The 24,605-nt window shown below is 39.4% G+C and overlaps 1 protein-coding gene across 1 annotated transcript in view; it reads left to right on the plus strand.

Annotated features, from left to right (window-relative positions):
- The first annotated feature begins 1,777 nt into the window (after positions 1–1,777).
- The window catches only part of GHRHR (growth hormone releasing hormone receptor), a 24,861-nt gene continuing 2,033 nt past the window's right edge, over positions 1,778–24,605 (plus strand). The window contains 12 exon segments of the mRNA XM_009275978.1: positions 1,778–1,834; positions 8,644–8,749; positions 9,373–9,480; positions 10,692–10,792; positions 13,708–13,805; positions 15,794–15,926; positions 17,448–17,601; positions 18,925–18,985; positions 19,720–19,789; positions 21,380–21,471; positions 22,231–22,360; positions 23,737–23,778. Of these exon segments, the coding sequence (XP_009274253.1) occupies positions 1,778–1,834; positions 8,644–8,749; positions 9,373–9,480; positions 10,692–10,792; positions 13,708–13,805; positions 15,794–15,926; positions 17,448–17,601; positions 18,925–18,985; positions 19,720–19,789; positions 21,380–21,471; positions 22,231–22,360; positions 23,737–23,778 (1,152 nt within the window).

Raw genomic sequence — 24,605 nt, forward strand, 5'->3', positions numbered from 1 at the left:
AAGAATTGAATACTGTTGCCAGACATTTTGAAAGCATGTGGCATGGTGAATTAAGACTCTGTAGGTTTAAATTCTCTTACCACCTTTTTTTCATGACTTTACCAGCTGAAAATGTAAATTTAACACTATGGGCTGAAATTTTTCCATGCTATACCTCTGCAGGGAAATCTTTCAGTTCTCGAGATTCTGTAGCTTCTGAAATGGGGTTAGGAAAAATATGAGAATTTGCCCATGATAAATACACTTATAAGTGTTCATTTACAAGGTCTAGAGCTTCATCCTCAGTAACTAGATGGTGAAAATTGGCAGGAACACAGCTCTAATTTTGTTTAAGACAGCCCTGTGAAAGCTTGCCTAATTTAGGCAAGGTATAAGGCTTTGGGGAAAAAAGAGATAAATCCTTATGCACACACTGAAAAGAAAGCTTGCCATCTTCAGGTCTCCAAAGACACCTTCTTGCATTGTACATACTCAGTTCCCTCACAGATCCAACCCACAACCAAATCCTGAAGGCTTCATCTCCACAGATGTTTCCAAATGTAGTCGAGCCCTGCATAAGTACAACCTTCGCTCCTCATAGCTGTGGTGACTCTAGGAGCTGGGATGCTTCTTTCCAAGGTCTCAACATGCCCCTCTCCAACCTGTGTAGATAAGCAGTAAGAGGTCATTTGATATACCTGCAGAAAGATGAGCGGGGAAGGTGGACAAAAAACAGTGTCAGAGGCGAAAACAGGGTTGTAGGATGGATCATTGTGGGAAGATGGGAGCCGGGGTTAAGAACTGATTTTGAGGAATGGCATGATAAGAGAATAGAAGAGTGGAGAACAATATTTTAAAGGTATTTCATATCTTGTGTCTCTGATTTTGCAATGTTAATATTTGCTTAACGTTGATATGGAATTTGAAGTCCTTCAAGATAGTATAAATTGATAGACAAGCTTTCATATATACACAGCATGGCTGGAGTACAACTGACCTTTATGACATCTGGACATCAGACATTTAGCTCTGAGTGAGACTGGGTATTTCTGGAGTGGGATTCATCTGGCCTGTCTTAAAGCTTAGGATGAGATGAATGAGCTGAGTGTACGTATCTTTATACTTTGACTAGAGAAGTTGACAAGTTCAGATTTAGACACTGAACTTTCAGAAGTCTGAAGCAAAGTGAGAAGAATCCCTTGTGAATTTTGCCTTCAAATCAATGTCCAACAGGTACCCAGAAGAATTTGTGTTCACATGTCTGTGAGTAGTTTTTGATCCTGTATTTTAAAATATAGTACCATGGTCATTATACTCCATACAAAAACACCCCCACACAGATACACTGAAGCCACACAATGAAATGTGTTTTATTAGAATAAATTGACATTAACATTAGCTGTTAGGAGAGGGTTTCTCTTATGCCAGCCATGTTGTTTTAATACAGGATTAGCAACATTTAGAGCTGTCCATCCCTCCTAAAATCATTTTGTGTTACAAAGAAAGAAACAGGGGTCTTGCCAGGAGGTACAGGATTCCCATAATCTTGGGATCAGTCACTCAATTCATCCAGTCTAGTCTTTGAGCGTGCAGCAAAGTCAAAAAGGTGGAAAACAGGTTACATACAGCTTAGACAGTTGTTAATATTTATTTCCCACTTCACTGTACTGTTACGTCACTTCTGTGCAAAAAGATAAATGCTTCAAATCAGCAACTGACAGGAGAAAGGGAAGTCAAAAAGCAGGTGAAAGATGCTAAGAAAGGCTAAAGAAGTGAAGTCTGACTCTTGCTTTGGAACATGAACTCTAGTGCTTTATACCACTGTGCTCTGTACACCCTGAGTCTGGCAGTGCTTGTAAGTAATTGCATGAAAAAAAGCTTTTACTTCATTGTTTTTCAACAATTGTTCATTTTCTTCTTGGAGAAGATGGTCAGATACAGCTTTACTTTTTGCATGAGTCTCTTTTCTCTTTATTTGCTCTGAATTCCAGTTAAAAAAGGCAAGACACTCTGAAAAGTGTGAACAGTGGCAGAAGGGACACACGTTGTAGGATCTCGATATTAATGCATTTCACTGCTTTCTTACCACACGCTCACTAAGGAGAAGCAACATAATTGGCAGAACCCCCCTTTTTTTGTGTGTAGGCTTTAAAAGACAGTGACAAAGAAGAAGAAACTGAAGGAGAGCTGTTATATCAGAGCAGCTGAGTTTTGATAGAGTTTTCTTAAATTTCAGATTACAGCCTTATTAGTTACAATTTCATCTGCCTTGTTGATAGCATTAATGTTATTTAATATGTGAGCAGCTGAGATGCTACAGGTAACAAATGAGTTGAACCAGCAGGGATGCTTATGGCAGAATTAGAAATATCCAAATGCATTAAAAAGCCTAGAGGTCTTGCTGATATTTTGCTTTGGACACTGATTAGTAAACCAGCATTCAGGATCACACAGATATCAGGAAAGGTCTGTGAAAAGTGGGGGAAGGATCTTTTCTTTGCTTTTGAGAGTAATTACATTTTCAGCATCTTCCTTTTGTGCTCCTTCTGCTATATCCTTTCTTCTTCCCTGGGAATCTCTTCTCTGAAGGAACATTTCATGAGGGGTGGCACAGCAGCTTGTTTTTTGTGGGTCAAGATAAATAAAACACTGTGAAATGACTGAAAAGACTTTTTACTGATGTGAAGCTATGGTTTCCTTTGTATCATCTGTGTGACAAACTCTGCTTCTCTGTAGCGGATAAGTATGATTGCTCATAAGTAGAATATTAGGATCCAGTGCTAATAGTTAAAAATATCACTGAAGGTCTCTGTAAGAACCTGTCCCATTTATCCAAGAGAAATAACACTTTCTTCTATAAAGTTGGATTGGTTATAATACGATTATGCACTGATCAAAAACAAGTTTATGTGTAAGTGTACAATAAAAATCTCCTAGTGTGTGTTGTGTATTTTATTATAATAGAGGATAGGTAAAAAACTCTTATTTGAGTAGAAAATGGTGGAAAAACAGCCATCTGTTCTCATTGTTGGTGTAATTTGATAGTATGCTTTCCCTGGAAGAGCTGAACTCAACTTTTGGAGGGGTTTTAAATGCTTAAGAGGCTGACTCGCAGCTTCCATAAACTGAGATTTTTTTGCTGTCATTGCTTGTATGGTGCCTACTGTAATGTGAAAAGAATGCAAATATTGATCCATTCTGATGTATATGAGAGAGAACAGAGGAAAAGCATGATTCAAGCAGCAAATTTTGCATGATGTTACGAAAACACTGAAAATAATTAAAAAAAGAGAAGTTTACTTTCTTATGTGTGCATTTCATGTCCCTCTCTAGAGCCTGATCTGGAAGAGGGTTTTCTTTTGTTGTTGGGTTTTTTTTTAATTTTTATCACATTAAGAAGACTTTCAGCAGGGGCCCTCTGACAAGGGTAAAGATTTGCTTGATTTTCAGTGGTTGTGCTAACCTACAGCTCCACTTAATATATTAACTGATGGATATAGCAACTGCAAATTCATATTCTATTTGGAACATATCAGTGTTTATTTCATTTGTAGTTTAGTTTTCCTTATCAGCAAGAAGATTTTTCTATAAAGTTATTCAGGAAGACAACCTGAAATATTAGCTATGGTCCTCTCAAAAAAAATTTCTATTTATTTTGGCTTTTGTTGCGCAATTCCTATCATTTTTGTCCATCTAAAAAGAATATTGGGGAAATACCTGTTTCCTTGTCTTAAGTCCAAATGGGGTGCAAATATGACCACAAGAAAAGCACTTATACTTTTTCTAAGCTATATTTATTCTATAAATGATAACCTGACGAGCAGGGCAGGACCTTGCCAGCCAGAGCCCATCCCACCATTTCCAGTGAAGGGGCAGGGCAGACTGGGGGGCATATCAGCCTGTCAGGATCAGGGTCAGGATCAGGCCCGGTGAGGGAACTCAGGGTCAGACATAGCCCCGGTTGATTGGACAGGGCCATGAGGACAAGGATGGGCTGAGGCCAGGCTGAGACATCAGCAGGGCCCATGGCTGTGTAGGGCAGGGCTGCAGTGGAGCTTGCAACCACCATCCTACAGCATTGTTGGGGCAGAGACTGAGCTGAAAAGGGGTCCTGGGCCCATGGACAGAGTAGGGGGAGGCCCCAGGGCAGGCTGAGCAGGGCCACTAAGGCCCCTTAGGACCCTGACAGCAACTCAGTTTGGAGTTAAGCCATTATTCATTTATTTTGTCTCATGGTAGTGGAAGCATCACAAAGGTGTAGCTGACTTCCACGTGTCAAAGTCCTTTAAAGGTATCTAGTGCCCAGTGAGTTTGTTGTCCAATTTGCTCTGCCTTAGTGAATTGTTATGGATGTTCTGGAAATGCAAAGCTGTTGGAAAATCAGGGCCCACTAAGAGGCCTTGTGTTTGCCCGTCAGTAACTCCAAAGAGTAGTTATCACGGAATCAGTTAAAAGACTGATCCAAAATTGATATCTTCAGATTGGCATGGACTTGGGAAGACGCATTCCGAAATTGCCATCCATCTGTTCTTTTCTCCTTCCATTTCCTCCTCTTTCAAGTTCTGCTAGCAGTTACCAAAATTCATCAGGCACATCCCATTTTTTACTTGAAAGTTGCATGTGCAGATGCAGAATGGTTTCACGCTGCATGATTAGGAACCTTCTCCCTAAACAAGCCTTATTGGGATACTGGTTCCCTTGAAAAATGGGAAACAAAAACTTGAAACTTCTCAGGTTTGGCAGGGAATTGAATCTAGGTTTGCTGCACTCCACATGAACATTTAAGCAATAGACTCCTAAAAATGTGAGCAATTCAACTGGTGACAGCACAGTTTTAAAGGGAGACACGTTATCTTCTGCTCAGCTTTGTGAAATGGTTGTAGCTGCTCAGCAAGGTCTACGGATCAGGCATACCTGCAGATCTCACCTGCTATATGTTAAGTGGCTCTCAGGGAAGTGGTACTTCACATCTGTCCATCTTCATGGATGTAAATGACCATGAAAAGTACTAGAACCTCTGCTTCATGTTTCTTTACTAATTACCAGAATTCAGAAAAGGAAACAAGCCGAGTTTGGATTCCTGTTTTGCCTCATCTACCCGACACAAGGGGCTGCCTGTGGTGGAAGAGCCCACATTCATCCACCATAATAAACATTTTGTTGAAGACCCTAAAGTAAGATGGCAGCTAACCAGGACTTTCCCTCTAGTCCATTAAAGGAGGCATCTCTCCTGAGGACAGCTCAACTCCTAGCCAATCTGAATGGTCCTCTGGCAATGGTATGCAATGAAAAGACAAGAGGCAATGGGTACAAACCGAAATACAGAAAATTCCATTTAAACACAAGAAAACACTTTTTACTGTGAGGGTAGCCCACCACTGGAAGAAGCTGCCCAGAGAGGTTGTGGAGTCCCCATCCTAGTTGATATCCAAAACCCAACTGGACGCAGCCCTGAGCAACCTTCTCTACTTGACCCTGTGTTGAGCAGGGAAGTTGCATTAGATGATCCCCAGAGTTCTGCTAGATTCAACCATTTTGTGATTCTGTGACCTGTGAGCTACAGAGGGAGTTTCTGTAGGGAGGATCCTAAGACAAGTGAATTACCAAAGTGGCAAACTAAAAGATTTTATGGAGCTTCATTTCCTTAGGGATCCCACAAACCAGAAACACTTGTCTTATTATCAGCTGAGCTACCAGGCAAAATAACTCTGCTGTAATGATCTGTGCACAAGCCTGCATAATGTCGGTAGCTGTAGTAAGTGATATTCATCTAACTCAGTGCTGAAGCCCAAATTTAGAAAGTAACCATGGATTTAACAGTTAGGGGAATCCCAGTGAATTGAATCTAAACCATAGCTCATTCCATCCAAAAGTAAATGTATAAAATAATTCAACTGCTTTATGCACAAAAATGCTTCTCTCTGTTATCCTCATGAAAGGAACCTAAGATGCCTAGATCAGATGATGATGTCTCTGTAGATGTAGACACCAAAGGGAGCTGAATCACATACACAGACATTTATTCTTGTCTTAAAGAATGGCTCATACCTCTATCCCATTATCTGATGCTTCCAGAAGTGGGCAGAAGGGAAGGAGGTAGAAAATGAGATTAAACAATTAAGTGTATATATGTTTTCAGAGTAGTTTGGAATCTGATTCTACACCTTGTTTAGGAATAGTATTCAGAGCTGTTTGGAAAGTATAAGGGTCTGCTAGATGTAGTCAAATGCTCTAGGGGGATGAATATATCTAGAACACAGTCTAGAAGTGGAATAAGCCTTTTTAGTTTATTTTACCTGAGTTTCTGTCATAGCAGATCTTGCACTCAGTGTTCATTCAAGCAGTGGTTAGCACTGACTTGAACATAAACTGTGAGACCATCTCTTAAGGTCAGGTCTTCTTGACGGAAGAGGTAATAATTTAAATACCTGGCACTTGATCAGACTCACCTTTTTATTTGAGATGCATGTAAAGTGTTCTCACAAGTCTGGAGACTTAGAAAGAAAAAGAAAAAAAAGGTTTCCTGGACTGGTGAATAAGCCAAACAAGCTTGTTTTTGCCATGAACATTTCAATGAGCGAAGACAGTTTTCACAGGCAAAATCTAGTCATTTTTTTTTCCAGGAGAAATAATTTAGGAAAGTGCAAATGGGTATATTTCCTGCCTACTGAGGTTTTTCTGGGCACACCGAGCTGAACCAGAAGAATGTTGTAAAACAGTTTTTCAGTAAATGTGCTGACTGTTTTTTCTACTGACTAATAAAGCTACTTTTTGCAACAGCTGCCATACACGATGGGTAATGAGCTTTTCAGCATAGATGACTTTCATTGTTCAGGGTGAGTATAAGGGGGAAAGAATATACGTTGGCATGAGAAGAGATATCAAGTGAGCAAAGATGTTCAAGACAGATGCCAATTTTCTGTCATCCTGCCTACCATTGCATATCTTAGTGAAGTGGAGTTGAGGGGCTCCCTAGACTACCTGTTTTTACGGATCGGGGCTGACATCACTGAGGCATCCTACACATCAGATCTCTGTCTCCTGGGGCTAAGGCAATGGCTGGCCTCTGCTCCATCCATTCATAGTTACCCTTCTCTAACGTACACCAAACTTCATTCAACCTTGAGTATAGGCCCTCCTTTTCATTGCTGCCTTAAACTGATCCATGGCACCGCTGTCTGCCAGTTTGGCAGGAAAACCACATCCTCCTAAAAGTGCAGTAAATGGGAAACAGACTAGCTCCTTGAAAGGCATACATGTGGATACATGCCATTTTCAACTGCCAGGGTCCAAACCCCAGAAGAGCAAAGGCTGTGCAATTAATCCAGTATTCTCCAGCAGCCTGAGCCTCAAGTTGTTAGCTAATATGCAATTCAAATGCTTTGCAGACCAACATGACATATGGACATTAACATGGAGGGGAAACACCAGCTTATTGGAATGGATGTGATCTGCCCTCTGAATCAACAGAAAGCCAGCTATTTATTTTCCAAATTCCCTGAATATTAATCTTCCCTGGGTGGAACAAAACTGAGCCATATGCCAGCCACCTGTTCACCATGCAAGTCTCATCCTGAGTTTATTTTCTGTTGCGTGTATCTGTGTCTTTATATCTACGTTTGCACATACAGAGCACACTGGCACCAGTGGCCAGGACGTAGGTGAGAGTGTCTCTGATGACAACTGGCTTTCTGGGACTGGGGACAATGGCTATGGCTGGACAAGGCACATATTGCTTTCTTCATGAAAAATAGACGTGTGTACTTCTGCACAGTGGGTACACCCACAGCAGTCATGGTGTGTAACAGCCTGCTGCAGACTTTGTCCTTTGGTGGCCAAGGTACTCTGGATCCTTTCTAATTCTCTTGCGGTGTTCATGTAAGCACAAATCTAAATGACTAGAACAACCAAAAGGTTCCTACTGTTAAAACACTGGGTGACAATTTTTTTTTCTCTACGCCAGCACACCAAACCAACAAATGCTTTGGTGCAGAGTTTTTTTCCAAAGAAAGGAGTTTTGCCTCCCACCCTGTGTAAAGAAAGGCAGATGACAGAAGGGAGAGAACAGATTCATTCCTTTTGGAGTGAAGAGCTCATTCAGAAGACAATTTTACAGTAATTGTATGTGGTTTCAAGGTGTTGTTCAGAGGTTGGCAGAGGCATGCCTAGGCTGAGGAGCAGGCGGGCTCTGCAGCATGCCCTACAGCGCGGGGCCCTTCACTGTTAAGAAAAGGAGCCTGTCCAAGTGCACTCTGTCTCCCTGAGCTCAGATTTAGCAGGGGCTAAAGTCAGGGTGCAAATGAGTCCTACACTCAAACCCGCGCCCTAGCAAAGAGGTCTTTTGTTATGAACATAGTCAGAGAAATCTTATAAACTTTCCAGTACAGATCTGTAGCTATCATCCTCTGACAGCTATACTGCCTAAGGATTTGCTCTGATGTAAAGTAGCAGAGCTCAACTGCCTTTGACAGAGCTCATCTGGGTTCATCTGCCAAAAGCATTGTGATTTGTGCAGAGACAGTGTCACCTTTTGATTGCTAAGCCATAAGCTAGTTCTCTATGTCCTTAACACAGCCTTGTTGCAAAAGTGGGTCTGGACTTAATGGCTCATGAGATCCTACCCAACCCCTTCTTACTAATCAGCTGAAACTCCTCTCCCTGTAGGTTGCTGGGAACGTCCATCCAGAATGTGATTTGATGACAGAGCTGAAGAAAAAGGAGGCTGAATGTCTGGAGGACTCAGAAGAGCATGGGAATGCAACACCACCAGGTATCCGTGTGTGAGGGGTGAAAAGAGTGACAGAGAAGAGACATCCTACGAGAGCCAGACGCAGCCATGCTGCCAATGTGCATGTTTGAGTGTTTTATTTATTGTCGCACATCCCTGTTCTCTGGTCAGCTCTTCTTCCATCTAGTCCCATTCCTTTCAATTCTTTTTTTCCACATTTTTTTCACATTCAAATATGGATAGTCAATCTATCTGAGTGGATCTTTGTGTCTTTGTCCTATTCCTTCCCCAACTGGATGCTATCATGACATCATGCTTGCTATGTGAGGGTGTGTTGATCTTTAAAAATAGGGTAACCCCTTAACAAGTACCGTAATCTGATCTTTCTTCCAGCATCACTCTCCAGCCCATTTCCACAATACTTTTTCATGTATTGCATTGTGTCTGAAAACCCACCCCAGTCTAACACAGGGGGTCTATCTAAAGCAGATTAAATAGTCCTCTGGAGGTGTTTATCTCTCACTATAGAATAAAAATTGAGGCTAAACTATTTTTATAAGATATGTAAGGGGTGGAGGGTCAAAATTTAAAAAGGTGTTTCTTTCTTTTTATTATTTTGCTCAAATATAATTATGCTTAAAAATTCATTTCACTTTCTGTCTGAGGTTGCAAGAGAACTTGGGACAAATTACTGTGCTGGCCAGAGGCAGATGCTGGAGAGACTCTTGCCTTACTGTGCCCAAACATCCTCTTTCACTTCATGAAGGAGCCAGGTGATGTGCTATCATGGTTGTACTCCTATTGTTGTGTTGCATGCCTGGCAAAAACATTTCTAAAAATGGGGGGTGAAGACAGAACATTGCAAGTTCCTGCTCTCAGGATCAGAGAATTACTGCAAAGATTTCAGTAGGATCTGAGGGATCTTAGCAGTTCTTCTCATATTTTAAGCATTATCCATAACTGGATATAATCCCATAGTCTGTGATGAGGCCCTGAGCCAAAGAAATCAATAGAGTGATTTCCACTGGTTTCCATAGGCTTTGGGATCAGCTTGTTGGGTGAGTTTTCTACAGAACTCGTATGGGGGTTGTCTAGGCCAGAACTTAAGCATGGGGCTTTATGAGATTTATGCTCTGATTAGTGTGGGATGAAATGAATGGCAGAGGAATGAATAATGTGATTGTTCTTTAAGACCAAGGTTGGAGATACAAAGCAGAATTTTATAATTGAAGTAGCATGTATTGGGTCAAATGCAAGACTGTGCAAACCAATGCCTTTGTGACTGCTTACTCTCTGGGTAAATATGGCTAGGAACAAACTGCAAGCCCATAAAGAGGAAGCAATCTTCCAGGAAAGACCTAGATTTGGCAGTTCCACAAGAAAAAGAAACTGCAAAGCTCAACCTCTGCCTCACCCAACACATGCTAGTTATAAATGAGGGATAAGAATAATCCTTTTCATCTGTGCAGATTCATTTCCTGCCCTGGGATTCTCTTACTTATCCTTCATCTGACTCATAAATCTTTTTATGGAAATGTGCTGTCCTCATAGAACAAACCGCTTATTCCAGCCTCTGACCTGCAAAGAAAGAGTAAGCCCCAAGGAAGGTGGGAGCGAGAAGGGATACATTAGAGGGATGAGCACTTAACGAGGCAGAGATCTGATGAAGCAGTGCTTCCCAATCTTCTTCAATGGACTTCCTTGTCCCTGATATGATTTCTTCCTTACTCCTTCCTACCTCTACCTCTGTCACCCTGGTTCTCTCTCACTTCTTCCCATTGTTTGCCTCCAGATAAAGTGAAAAGTTTTGTATCTGACTACCTGAATGTACACATGCAAAATGTCCTATCAACTCTGTCAGATGCTAACAGAGATGATCCTCTCCTCCTGGTACAACCTTCGTACCAGCAAGAGATTTCTTGTTTTTTTTTATTTTCTGTGTTATGTGACTCTTCATAAGAAAAAATAAGTGCTTCTGTTTCAGCTGGGATAGTAAAAAGGAACTGCACAAAGAAAGGCTGGTCTGACCCATTCCCTCCCTACCATATTGCTTGTCCAGTAGAAGATGAGATTCCGCTTGAAGAAGTAAGTTTAATTAAATAAATATATGTGAGTGGTGTGCTGACGTTATAGGATTCCTTTCTATTCCTGAAGACCACTAGGGAGGGAAACTCAGCTGAAGCTGAAATTTCTTACCAAGTATGGAATGCAATTCAAATTTTACTCTAGTCACTTATTTTGGAGAATTGCTAAGGATGTTTTATTATTCAGGTATGAGTGTAATAAAAATAAAGCCAGCTGCAAATTCCATACAACCATGCAGTTCTGTTGAACTCGCTCGCAGATATAACAGCTAGAGATATATCATGAAATGTTCATAAAATATGAATTAAGACATTTCAATAATATCAGTCAGCAAGATGATTTTGTGACATCACAGCATCAGTACAGCAAATATGCTGTTATAACGCTACTGTTCCAAACTCAGCAGGATCTAAGGACAAGAGGAGTTTCTGTTTTCTCATCCTGCCTAGCATAAAATATCTAATTCAACAAGGAAAAAAAAAATTAAAAAGTTTCAAAATCTACATCTCTGTAATGCAGATCAGAATTTGACATATTTCTTCAGCTAGATTTGCACAGTTGGTGATGTTTAGAGGTTATATGTGCAGGGAAAATAATGTGCTTGATCTCTAACAAGGAGATAAACATATTGTATAGGTGTGCTCATATTGTACAGGTATGCTTAGCTTCCTGTAACTCCTCTTTCAGAGAAAAAAAAAACACTTTAAGTGATTAAAAATTAGTTGTCTAGTCTAACTTTAGATCTCTACCCTTCTTTTGTACAGGCTAAAGACTGCACTTTTGTCTTTATTTGTACAAGTCAGGTGAATACTATCCTTTTTTGTACACTATAGAGAGAATGAAAATAACATTTATACTGTAGTTGAAGTCCATTCACTTTGCTGGAGTGAATTTAGTTTGTATCATCATGGGGAGATTTCTCTGGCCTTTCCGCTACTTTTTGTACTTACTATCATGCTGTTTAACTCAAACTTCCTCTCCAGCCCCTAAGCCACAGTACCTGCTGCTCTCCATAAATAAACACTTACACTGGAATGCAACTCTTCTCTTTCTTCTTTTATTGCTTCCTTATATCTTTGGTGTAAAAACAACCTTAAATGAATCTATGGCTTTTTTTTAGTAGTAACCCGTATTTTACCTCAAGGTAAACTCCTCAGTTGTAGGTTTATCCACTTAAGGATTTGATTATTTTCTGTGTTTTTCATCTCTGATTTGTAAGTGGAGGTTGCCAACTAAGGTCAGCCTCGCGCAGATTTGAGGTGTTTCTTATGGAGTGGTGCCTTCCAGGCTTACTGGCTAGCTTTGTAGCTCTGAGGGACTTCTCTGAGCTCTGGCTGGAATTGTGCATAGTCAGGGACATGGGTAATCACAGTTCATCCACGAGACAGAAAAGGCCACTAAGCACGGTTTCCACATCTTTTAACTTCATCAGTCTCAAAAAATTATTGTGTATGTCTAAGCTAATCACTGCACGGTGGATCTATATCAGTGCTTTGGTCAGGATCAGGTGGGAGCTTTTCAAGGAAATCTCTTGGTTATCCCCACTTACTGCATTTACAGAGGGGTGCTCTCAGAAAGGATGAGCTGGCTTCCTATGAATGAAACTAACCTGGAAGACAAATGCAGGGTGCACCTAGTGTGCTCTGACCGATAATAAAAGTTCAGCCCATGGGATTAGAATATGGCTAGTCAGAAATGCGCACAGCATGGATGTAGGGTCCTTAGCACCAAAGGTTTTGCTCTGCTAAACCAGACCTATCGACCTGAACTTGTTAAGGCAGGTGTAGTGGTAGACCCTTTTTCTTGCTGACAGAAAGTGATAAGGTCTCCTCTTACAATGAGTTGAATTGACTTCTGGGAGTGCTTGTTTTTCTTCATTAACTAGAAAAGAAACAAAATTAGAAGAAACAGGATTGTGTTAACAATTAAACTGTACAGTCCTGTGGCCGTGCTCTCACACTGCTCATTTTACTATACACTCAGCTGCTCATACTTAGGCAGCTAATTTTTAAGCAGCTAAAATAAATGAAATAAATCCTACCCAATGTCAGCCTTATAATGTCTTAAATGATACTTAAGGCTCAAAACGAGTATCTGCCCTTCCCCACAGTGAACTGTAACAACTCATTGCATAGCTGTGTAGATTTTAGGATAAAAAAACATTGAAATGGGACCCAAGAGACAGACCATGTTAGACTGAAGGGAAAGATTTGTAGCCTAGAGCTTATTCATTCTATTTTCTGCTTCCATGTGTGATAGTTGAAGTCAGCTTATCCTCAGTCAGAGATCATGTCTGATAAAAGTGCCATTTAAATTGAAATGGATTTTGACTGACATTCTGACTGAGTAACAATTGAGTTTGGAAGCAAGAAGAAAATGAAAAAAAAACCCAACCCCAGGAAAAAAAACACCAACACAATAAAAATGGAAAAGAAGAATAGACGGGAAAATTGTAAGGAAGCAGAAAGAAGGAAAGTGGAGAAACATAAGGAAAGGCTGACAGAATTCTGTATTCATCGTGCAGCCAGCTGCCAGCAGGATTGTCCTACTATTGCTGTGGAGAAAACATGGTATAAAAAGCAGTGCTTATACAAATGCATAAGAGTTTTTACAATGTCTTTGTGGAAGACCGGCTTAATTTTTTATGGGTTTATGAATGAGCTGGAAACCATCCTGATCAATACCTGTTTCTTTATCAAACTGGGCTGCATCCACCTAGCTATGGAATGGGTCTTCACAAAAGAAACATAATGAATGATTTCAGTTGAATTTTGCTGTGGGATTAAAAGGGGGGAAAAAGGCAGTCAGGGATGCGAACAGATTGGAAGCACCAAACCAAGCAAAACTGCCAGAATCAGTAAAACAGATGTCATTTGGCTGCCAGTTGTGTGATAAATAATTCTCTTCTTTTATAGCAATCCTACTTTTCTACTATAAAGATCATCTACACTGTAGGATACAGTGTATCTATCACCTCACTCATTATTGCCGTGACAGTTCTTATTGCATTCAGGTATGTAAAGTTATCCTCTCACCTCGATTCTTTTAATAGTTCTTAGTATCTTAGATTGCATGAGACAACATTAGACATAACAAAGTAATATAGATAGAAATCCAGAAGAATAAAAATAAAATTTTCTGTCCATATTGGTTTAGTAATATTAAATAGAGGTTAGAAATGAAAAGCAATCAGAGCGAGCCAGACATAAGAAAAATCCGAACTGGGAAATAAACCCTGACTGTCTATTGGTAAAAGTCAGCAACTCTGATCCTAAAAACCCAATAGATAAATTTGCTTGCTTTAGCTGGAATGAAGATAATTTTTTATAAACTATGGGTACTTGCCTTTTATGGCTTCAGAGAAATTTATGTTAATAAGAATATACGCAAAGAACTGGATTCTGAATCCATGTTCTTGTGGCACTGTATATATTACTATTGAAACAATTACAACTAAAGACATGTTTTGAAAGTTAGGCTCTGAATTTGGCTATGTTCGGTAAGATTTCTTTCCTACTGAACTATCCAGCTATTAGGCATTTTTAGGTATAAATTAGAATATCTAGAGTAAAACTGTTTATTTTCTCATTTAATGTGGATTTGATGTTTGCTGCCATGTAGGTTTTATTTTATTAATCTTTGATTATTTCTTGTATTTATGCAGGACAAAAGAGTTTTATTATTATGCTGTGAGAATCAGGTTTCTCTGGGGAAAGTTTCTTGACCTCTGTTGGTTCCTAGCTCATGTCTGGAAGTCAACAGATATGTTTATTGACATCCACTCTGACCTCAGGAAAACAAACCAGCCCAAATAAGGGGAAAGAAAGAAACAATGGACATAAAGAGACTTAGCAATAAGGAGGAAAAAGTTATAGTTAACAATGGGGTTGGCATTTGAGTTCAGTAATAAAATTCTGCATACTCAAGTGAGTTTTAAGATTACGTGACCCTGAAATTACTGGATCTAGATGGAATTCAGCTTTTAATGGGGCTCTTTGCTAATTAGCTGAAGTCTTCACCTCCAAATGAAAACATAAAGTTGAAGCTGTATAACTCCTCCAAAATCTGCATTTAATAACAGTCAAAAAAATAAATCTGAATTAACTGAACATGAGAATTTAAAGTAGATGTGCCAAATTGTTTTAAATTGTCTGCATTCATTTAATTCATAAGATTAACTTTGGTAAATTAAGGAAGAATTCTTTAATTCTGGATAAGGCTGTCTGCACAGGGATTTAACACCATTTAACTCACCCACGGCATTTTGCCGTATAGAAAACCTTGCTATGTTATCATTACCCTGTTCATTGAGAAAACTGTCTAGTTAGTCCAGGACATCTCTGCATGCTTGCTCTGGGGAGCGGTTTAGCCACAGTCAGAATTGTATCAGTAAAGATCATTCCTCAAATGCAGGTTTCTCTTGGCCCCAAAATGATGCCAACCAAAAGCCTGAGCTCATGGCCTCAAGTTGCACCAGGGGAGGTTCAGATTGGATGTAAGGAAAAATGTCTTTACTGAAAGAGTGGTGAAACATTGGACCAGGCTGCCCAGGGAAGTGGTGGAGTCCCCATCCCTGGAGGTATTTAAAAGACGAGTAGATGAGGCACTTAGGGCCATGGTTTAGTGGGCATGGTGGTGTTGGGTTGACGGTTGGACTCGATGATCTTAGAGGTCTTTTCCAACCTCAATGACTCTATGATTCTATGATTCTATACTGAACCCAAACTAAAACTGAGATTCCTGGAATTTGGCAGACCAGAAACATCACCAGGGTGCCACCTAACAAGGAAGGAGATTAAGATGTAGACTGTGGGTGAACTGCTTTACATGAAGAAGGTTTCTATCTCTGCCTGCCTGCAGAGAGAGCTGAGTGAATGACAGTGTTCTTTCTATATCTGCCTGCAAGTACCTGAGAAGAAACAAGGACTTATTGCATATTTGAATTATTGCTGGTACAAGACAGTTAAGTACCTCAGAAGGACATTTCTTCTTTTCTTCCAGGAGGCTTCGCTGTCCCAGAAATTATATCCATGTACAACTCTTTTTTACTTTTATCTTAAAAGCTATTGCCATTTTCATTAAGGATGCTGTCCTTTTCCAAGAAGAAGACATTGATCACTGCAGCTTCTCTACAGTAAGCACATGAAAAGCAGGATACTGTGGTACTTGATGTCTTTGCATACCATGTATATATGGTTTCACTTTTCCTTGCTCTTTTTCACTACTTAATTTTTTTTTGTTCTAACCTGGTAGTGAAAATTATATAATTCTTTTATTCAGTATGTTTTACCTCCATAAGTGTGCACCTCAGAACTTCTGCGTTCTGAATGCATCAATTTGTGATCCTGTAGAACTCTAAATCAGATATAGACTTTGCCATAGAAAAAAGCAGCATCATTGCAGGGTTACGCTTCTATAATCTGAAGCCTAAAACTGAAGATCTGAGTACCTCATAACACAACTTTTAAAAGATGTTTCTTCTGGAAATGTTGGATTTCATGTTCTGACTGGAAGCTCTGAATTGTAAAACCACAAGACATGCAAGGTACTAGGCAATCAACTTAGCTTTGGTCCAGCCACAAATACTGGCAATGGTTTTCAAACAGAGGTTTATGGGATGATTCTTCTGCATTGCTCATGGCCACACAAAAGTTTAAAACTGAGCCTAAGTAGGAAAGTGAAATACGATGTGTCCTTGAACATACTTTTCTCCAAGGGCTATGGACCATTTGACTCTACTCGTATAAGCTACACTGAAGGAAGTGCATTTGTGGAAGAAATCACATGCTTGGGAGCCCAATCTATATTTCTAGCATAGAGATATAAACCAAAATACAGTGGAGATTCCAAGCTATTATGACGGTTAAAGCCTTACTATTCAGAAAGCCATATTATATTTTGTCCTGGTTTCGGCTGGGATAGAGTTAATTTTCTTCCTAGTGGCTGGTACAATGCTGTGTTGTGGATTTAGCATGAGAACAATGTGATAACACACTGTTAGTTGTTGCTAAGCAGTGTTTATACTAAGTCAAGGACTTTTCAGCTTCCCATACTCTGCCAGCGAGGAGGTGCACAAGAAGCTGGGAGGGGGCACAGCCAGGACAGCTGACCCCAGCTGGCCAAAGGGACATTCCATACCATGGGACGTCATGCTCAGTATAGAAACTGGGGGGAGTTGGCCGGGGGGCAGCGATTGCTGCTCAGGGACTGACTGGGCATCGGTTGGTGGTAGGCGAGCGGTTGCATCACTTGTTTGTTGTTTTTTCCCCCCTGGGTTTTTGTTTCTCTCCCTCTCTCTCTCTCTCTCCAATCCTTCTATTTTCCATTACAATCTATTATTGTTATTGTTATTGTTATCGTTATATGGTTTCAAGTATTAAACTGTTCTTATCTCAACCCACAAGTTTCTTACTCTTGCTCTTCCGATTCTCTCCCCCATCCCACCTGGGGAGGAGAGGGAGCAAGCGGCTGTGTGGCGCTCAGTTGCCATCTGGGGTTAAACCACGACACATTTGAAGCTTTCCCTTTAAATATGCATTTAATTGTGAGATCTTCTTTGTAGATGTCAACCAGAATTACAGATGCTTACTGCCTCTGCAAATCAAACACATGTATGCACAAGTAATGCCAAAACTATGACTTTCCTGTTCCCTAGACTGAATGCAAGATCTCAGTTGTTTTCTGTCACTACTTCACGATGACAAATTTCATGTGGCTGCTAGTAGAGGCTCTTTATCTAAACTGTCTACTACTCTCATCTCTTTCTCATGGAAGAAGATATTTTTGGTGGCTTGTTCTCTTTGGCTGGGGTAAGTAAGGCTTTTACATGAAATAAATAAAAAGCAAGATGTTACAAAAGGCTTTATCCATCCCATTAAAAATACTGGATGTGGAATCTAGTCTGCCTAATTGAAGTGCCCAACTTGGGCATTGCTTTGATTTTATTTTTACATGTATACTAGTGAAGAGCAATCAAGTTTTTTAAATACGGCATTAAAGTCCCTATGAAAGAATTGGAAAAATAAGTACATTTGGGAACAGAGAGAGAGATCCAGTCTGCTTGACCCTCTCCTCCCCGCTGAAAACACAGATTCTTCTAAGGAGCTATCCCAATCTCCTAAGTTAGGTGTACCTTGCTTCAGTTCATGCAAGAATATAGTTACATAGTCTAGAAGAAGACTATCCTGGGACAGTGAAGCCTCCTGGAAGAAAATGGGTGCATCTGGAGGCATAGCAGGCATTTTTGTAGTCCTGATGCTGCTACAGCCCATCTTTTGCATTGGGCAATTGTGTGAATAAAGGGGCTCTATCCACTAAATAACAGTGCAGGCATGAGACAGCAACATCCGCGCTCCTTTTTCTTGTAGTCTGCAATAAATCTAATTGTTCAGACTTTTGTGGTGACTCAGAAATCAGAAATTAAGTGGTTTCCCACGTAAAGCTGCTGTGTAAAGGAAAAAGCAGAGAACTCCCTCCTGAGGATATATGGGGCAGGTGAATGCACTTGCCCAGGGGAATTTTTGATCAGTTCAGGAAGGCAATCTATACATGTTGCCACCAAAGATTAAGGCTAGGCCTCACAACTAAGCAGACTGAATCAGGTTTTGTGTTTTAGGGAGACTTCAGGTGCCTTTTTAGAAAGATGTAAGGTAGGCTGCATCACATTCTGTGTTTGTAAAGTGGTAGCATTACTATTATTTTAAGATTTGGTAAATTCTATTCCCCAAAATTTTGTCATGCAAAAAGCACGCTTACTAAATAAAACTTGGTTTTAATGTGCTATCTGCATGCAAGTGCTAACTTAGGTGAGATCACACGTGTGAATTGTGTTCACGTTAGTGAGAGGTTGCAAGTTCAGTCCTCTAAGTGTGTCCCTTTATATCTTCACAGTGATGCATGATCACCAAACAGTCAATGCCTTAACTTGTTCCATTCCATCACGGGTATTAGGAGATTTCTTTTTAGGCTTATACCACGAGTCTAAAGCAATTCCTGTTACATGAACAAGCACAAAGGGTAATTCCAGTTCTGAAAATGAGTGATCTGTATCATCACAGCAGAGTTTCAGTGAACAAGATTTGGATTAATTGATGAAATTAGACAACCACAGTTTTTGTTTAACTGTCTAACAGGTTTTCCAACGCTTTTCACCCTTATATGGATATTAGCAAAATTCTACTTTGAAGACACAGCGTAAGTGGTTATTTCCTACATTATTCTAGATTCCTGGGATATATTTTTAAAATAATAATTGTGATGAAGGCTTATGTAATTTCAATTACATAGGAAAATAGTATCAGTATATTACCCACCTTTCCCTACATCACCAAGTAGATTAGTGCCTGTGGTGGAGTTCTGCATTTCCATTCCACTATGGACATAGAGAATGGGGATTACAATCTCCATTAGAGTACATTATGGCAATCATATTGTAATCGTGCAGGGGATCCTTCCCAGGAACCTGAAATATTTATTTGTGCTGCAAGAAAAGAAGAGATTCTAATCACATAAAGAAAGTAAGGAAGCAAAATTTTAGGAGTTTCTGAAACAAAATACCTTTTGATATTTCTGAAGCCTGGAGTGCTCACTACTTTACACAGACAAAATGTTTCATGTCTTAAATAAGTGTCTTTGAAGAAAAAAAGCTGCATCTTTGCATCAGTCATGGCATCATCGGTTTAAGTTTTGTCAGAGTAGTTGCATCCGTGGCTGTCACTTAACACATTGAGTTCACTATTTCTTTTTGAAGAGAGTAGGACAATCTGTAATAAGTATGTCCTGTTCAAAGCAGAGTTTAAATATTGGGTTACTTTTGCTATACCTGCACAAAAATATCTCTCTTCAGATTTTCAGCGACACTGCTACGTGGTACCTTAATTGTAGTGATTACATACATGTCTCTTCTAAACTTACTGTTATTTTCTCAGATGCTGGGATATTAATCAAGGCTCTCCATACTGGTGGCTAATCAAAGGACCTATTATAATTTCTGTTGGGGTAGGTACTTCTAAGTTTGCCAACATTAATTAGAAGAAAAAAGAAAAATTTTTAAATTAAAATCTGGTTACTGTTTGCTGAAATGTTGTTTGAAATAAGGAAGAGGAATGGTAGAATTTCTACTGTAAACTTGCCTACGTCCAATGCAAACAAAGAAGTGGCAGAGAACTGCCCCTCTCCCCCCAAGCAAACATCCTTCAAAGAAATGAAAGTTTTCATAGAATTGTCAGTTTGGTTGAAATTAATGGCAGGTGAGAGGTTAAACCATCCTTACAATATTTGAAAACACAAGTTTTAGCCTAAGAGTCCAGAGTCATCCATAGATTTTAATACAAACTTTCAAGGGCAATAGGTTTCTGTTCATAGGTGATAACAATGATAATAGCTCTTGAGCCTGACAATTATTGAATAAACTGATGGGCTTTAAATGATTATCATGTATGATTACTCCCACATGTCATTAAACCCAAGAAATGTTTGTTAAAGCAGCTAATGGATGACCTTAAGGCCATCTATTAAAAGCTTAATTTAATTGGAGGACAGATACATACAAATAAGACATATATAGGCAAATAATGTGAATGAAGAATCTCAAGTTGAGTTCTGGTCATAGTTTGCCATGTTTCAATAAGATATTACATTTCCTTCTACCTCCATTATTCTTCCCCCTACTAGGGCTCATCTGACATCCACATTTGAAGTCAAGAGATTCAGGGGATTGCAGTGATGATTTTTCTGCTGGAATGTACTTAAGGCATCACTGATGGATAAAATGAGATTGGACTTTCTGGTAAAATGTGGACATTCTTAAGGAAAATTAAGCATTCAGCCTCACCTAAAAAAGAGCTGGTGTGTATGGACACATAAAAATGCATAGGGAGAAACTCTCTGATTGTGGAAAATTGAGCAACTTCACAGACTTTGGTAAAGCTGTGCCAAATTGCAACTGTAGAAAATTTGATTTGCAAGTTAGGATTGACCCCAGCTAGCTTTGGAGCTGAGCTAATGCTCCTCAGTTCCCTTTAGAGTCAACAAAGAGAAATGTGCACTTTTGGTATGTGATTCTTCTGACTTATAATAGATGTCTACGTTTGGAGGAGATGACTCGTCCCCAACTCCACCTGAGGCTCTGTTGGCTGTACTGGCTAGCTCTCCATTGGCTACAAAGGGCAAACAGGGTGATGAGCTCAGATGCAGACATGTCATTGTAGATACCTATATTTAGTCAGATGAATTCTAATAATGTCTAAAGATATTAGCCATAATTTAATGCAATAGCCATCTCAAAAGAGAATCAAAATTATATGAGCTACAAAAAATAAAAAGAATCACACAAGCTATTGACAAAAATAGTTTACTTAACAAAGTCAAATTCTCAAGTTTTCATCTTCAGCTATTTCTTTAAGAAGGAATGCAACCTATTGAGGTGCTTGAATGCTGCCAACAGGAATGACACTAATAATCTTTCACTGGTCTCATTGAAACTGCACAAATTACATAATAACTAAAGTAAACAAACAGGTTTTCATTGCAAAGTTTTACATGCGAAAGTAACCTTTTCTTTTTTTCCCCCAAAAATATTTTGAACAGGTCAATTTTGTCCTATTTATCAACATCATCTGAAGTTTGCTGAAAAAACTAGACCCTAGACAAATCAACTTCAATAACTCGTCTCAGTACAGGTTAGTGTATGGATAATAATAATAAAAAAATCAATTATTTTAATCATAAAAAAACTTGTATCATCTTGTCTAAAACGAGAAGCACATGTCCAGTGGCACAGACATGCTCAGTTTGGCTGGATTAAATTTTAGAAATTCCTAACTTTATCCCATTCCCAAGAAAACTAGTCAAAGGATGAGACTCATCTCACCTAATAGTGACCATCTAAACATGGTGTATTCAGATCAGTTCAGATGTCTACCTTCCAATTACAGTCAATGGAGAGACTAGGAAACCATTAACTGAATCTACATTAGATCTCTGATTTAGGGTAGGATAATTTACTCTCTATAGATGCCTTTTCCTGTACATGAACTATAAAGGGAGCCTGCATATTACTTCTTCTGTATTTACTTACAAATTCATGTTAAATTTTCAATGGCTCCGATGGGGCAAAATATATTCTACTCCTTTGTGTTTTCCTGAATTGCAATCTCATTCAGAAAGACAGAATGACAAAATACCATAAGAAAAGCCATGAACATGGTATCGCCATGAACATGGTATTGCCAATAAGGCAATAAGCATCAGAAACCTATTTCCAGCTAGTTTTTTCATTATGCTTTCTGCCCAACACTGTAGTCCCAAGAGATATGAACTTCACATGTAGATATTTAGATCCTCTTTTTAACTTCTGTTCTTTACTGTTGCATATTGTATGCAATAGTCTTTACTCAGGAAAATAATATCACCTTACTTCTTCTCATGCCCTGTGCTAGACGTCTCTCAAGGTCAACTCTGCTTCTAATTCCATTATTTGGAACCCATTATATTGTCTTCAACTTTCTTCCGGAATATACCAGCCTGGGGGTTCGGCTTTACTTAGAGCTCTGCATTGGATCTTTTCAGGTAAAATGACTGCAGAGGCTTCACTTCCTTCTTAGTATGTTTTCTAATTCAATCTACTGTCCACATGACAAGTAGCATTGCACAAAAAATCGTTGGATCCTGAAGCTAGTGTCTCCTCACAGAGTTCATGGTTCTTTGCTGAGTTGCAGTATCTGAAGATGTGACCTCCATCCTATCTGGCTGTAAGCTAGACTGTATATTTGCAGATTTTGCAAATACAAGGCCAAGTCTTTCAGATGCATGTGTAAATTGGATGGTGGGTCAACGTCAAGCATGGAAAACCTTCTTTGCTACCAGTGGCAATCCACATACCTTCCCTGACTTCATTGACAAGATCAAGCTGATTTGGGTTGACATTAAATTATCCAGGGGCAATCAAAGCTGTAGGTCCAGCCTCCTTTCAAATTCTTTGGCAAAGAATAAATTGATAGGCAAACATATAAACACAGAATAGTGACTGATGCACATATCTGCCCCTTACCGACAACTGCCCTCAGGAATGCTACATGCTTTTCCCTCCAGGGTAGGCAAAACGTTTGGTGTACTTTGGATGCCCCCAGCTGTTGAATTGACACACAGGGTATGGACAGCTTGAGGAGCTTGGTGCCAACCAGAACAGCTACTGGGGCTGCTCTGACATAGCCTCCAAGTGGCTTTGCTACCTGAGTTATGAGCAAGGCAGCACGCATCTGCCCTTCATTGAGTTAATTAAAAATGTAAGGAATAAGTCAGCAAGGCAGCACCCATCTGCCCTTCATTAATTAAATTAAACTCTGCCCTTGAGTTAATTAAAAATGTAAGGAATAAGTAAACTGAATAAAAGGATGAGGTCTTTAGCTGGTATCTGATCACATAGGTCCATTGACCTCCTAGGATTTTCCTGGGTTTATCTCAGTTCAGAATCTTAACGAAAATATTCAATAGGCCAGAATTTGATCTCATCTGATATACTGCAAAGACACAGAAGTTGACTGGAAAGCTGTATGAACTCCATACATGGATCTCCTTACGAAGTCTGTGTTTCCTTACTGATTTACACTGCGTAAAGAATTAGCTCAGTCTGTTCGGCTGTAGAATGGACCATACTTTTGTAAGGATAACGTGAGATAACTTCAGCTGCCATATCATCTGTTCTTGTGAATTCATATTGCCTTACTGAACTTATTTTAGTGAAATGTCACTAATTAGTTTATTATCTGGCTGATCAGCTTTATTGGAGATACAGAAGGAATTTTCCAGTTTATAACAATATTCCAGCTTATAATGATGCTCATTAATTCACATACACAGTACCATCATGAAGTCAGATAGTGCAAGTGGCTTTTTCAAACTGTGCTAACACTCAAGTTTTTTTTACTTTTTTTTTTTTCCCCCAGGGGTTTATTGTAGCAGTTCTCTACTGTTTTCTGAACCAAGAGGTAAGGGACCTATATCCTTTACAGTATTGCTTTCGCTGGCAGATCTATAAAGTTAATAATCAGTTTCATACAAGCAGATAATCAAATTTTATATAGTTTCTTAAGATAGTTTGTTAACATGGGAAGCAATGAAGTTGAATTTCGTTTCAAATATCTTCATGGGAATGAAGCCATCTAGTGGAGAAATGAACTTTTACTACTTTGCTATTCCATCAAGCATTTTTTTTATCCTTTCTGCATATTTTTGTACTATAGCGGGGCTTGAGAAACCCATGCTAGTTCCGGACCTGAAAGTACAAGCTTCTGCAGTGATGCAAAGAGATATCCAATTAGTAAAAGTCTGTGATTAAATTGGAAAGAATTTAAATTTATGCTGATTGTCCCATACCAAAATATTATTTTCTAGCATTTTTAATATGTTCATGAAGCTTCCCAGTATTTCTTCATGTGGATAAATCTCTTTTTCCATTTAGAATGTAGGTCAGAATTTTACTGCCGATGGGACAGGAATCATTCCACTTAGCTTAGTAGCCAGGTCCATTTATACAGTCTAGACGTTGTGATAAGGATGCATCTTAAATGAATTATATAGGCAACATAACAGTTTATCCTCCGTATTTTAGAATGGGTTGAAACCCTGGAATTTCACCCTCTTTTCTGATTACAGAGTAGCTGAGATGGCTAGAGTATGACTGGGATTCACTTTCAAACTACACTAAATAATAATTACCAACCTGATCTCCTTCTATGACCAGGTGACCCGCCTAGTGGATGAGGGAAAGGCTGTGGATGTGGTCTACCTGGACTTCAGCAAGGCCTTTGACACT

Source organism: Aptenodytes forsteri, unplaced genomic scaffold (assembly GCF_000699145.1).
Source record: "Aptenodytes forsteri isolate BGI_AS27 unplaced genomic scaffold, ASM69914v1 Scaffold80, whole genome shotgun sequence".
Lineage (NCBI taxonomy): Eukaryota > Metazoa > Chordata > Aves > Sphenisciformes > Spheniscidae > Aptenodytes > Aptenodytes forsteri.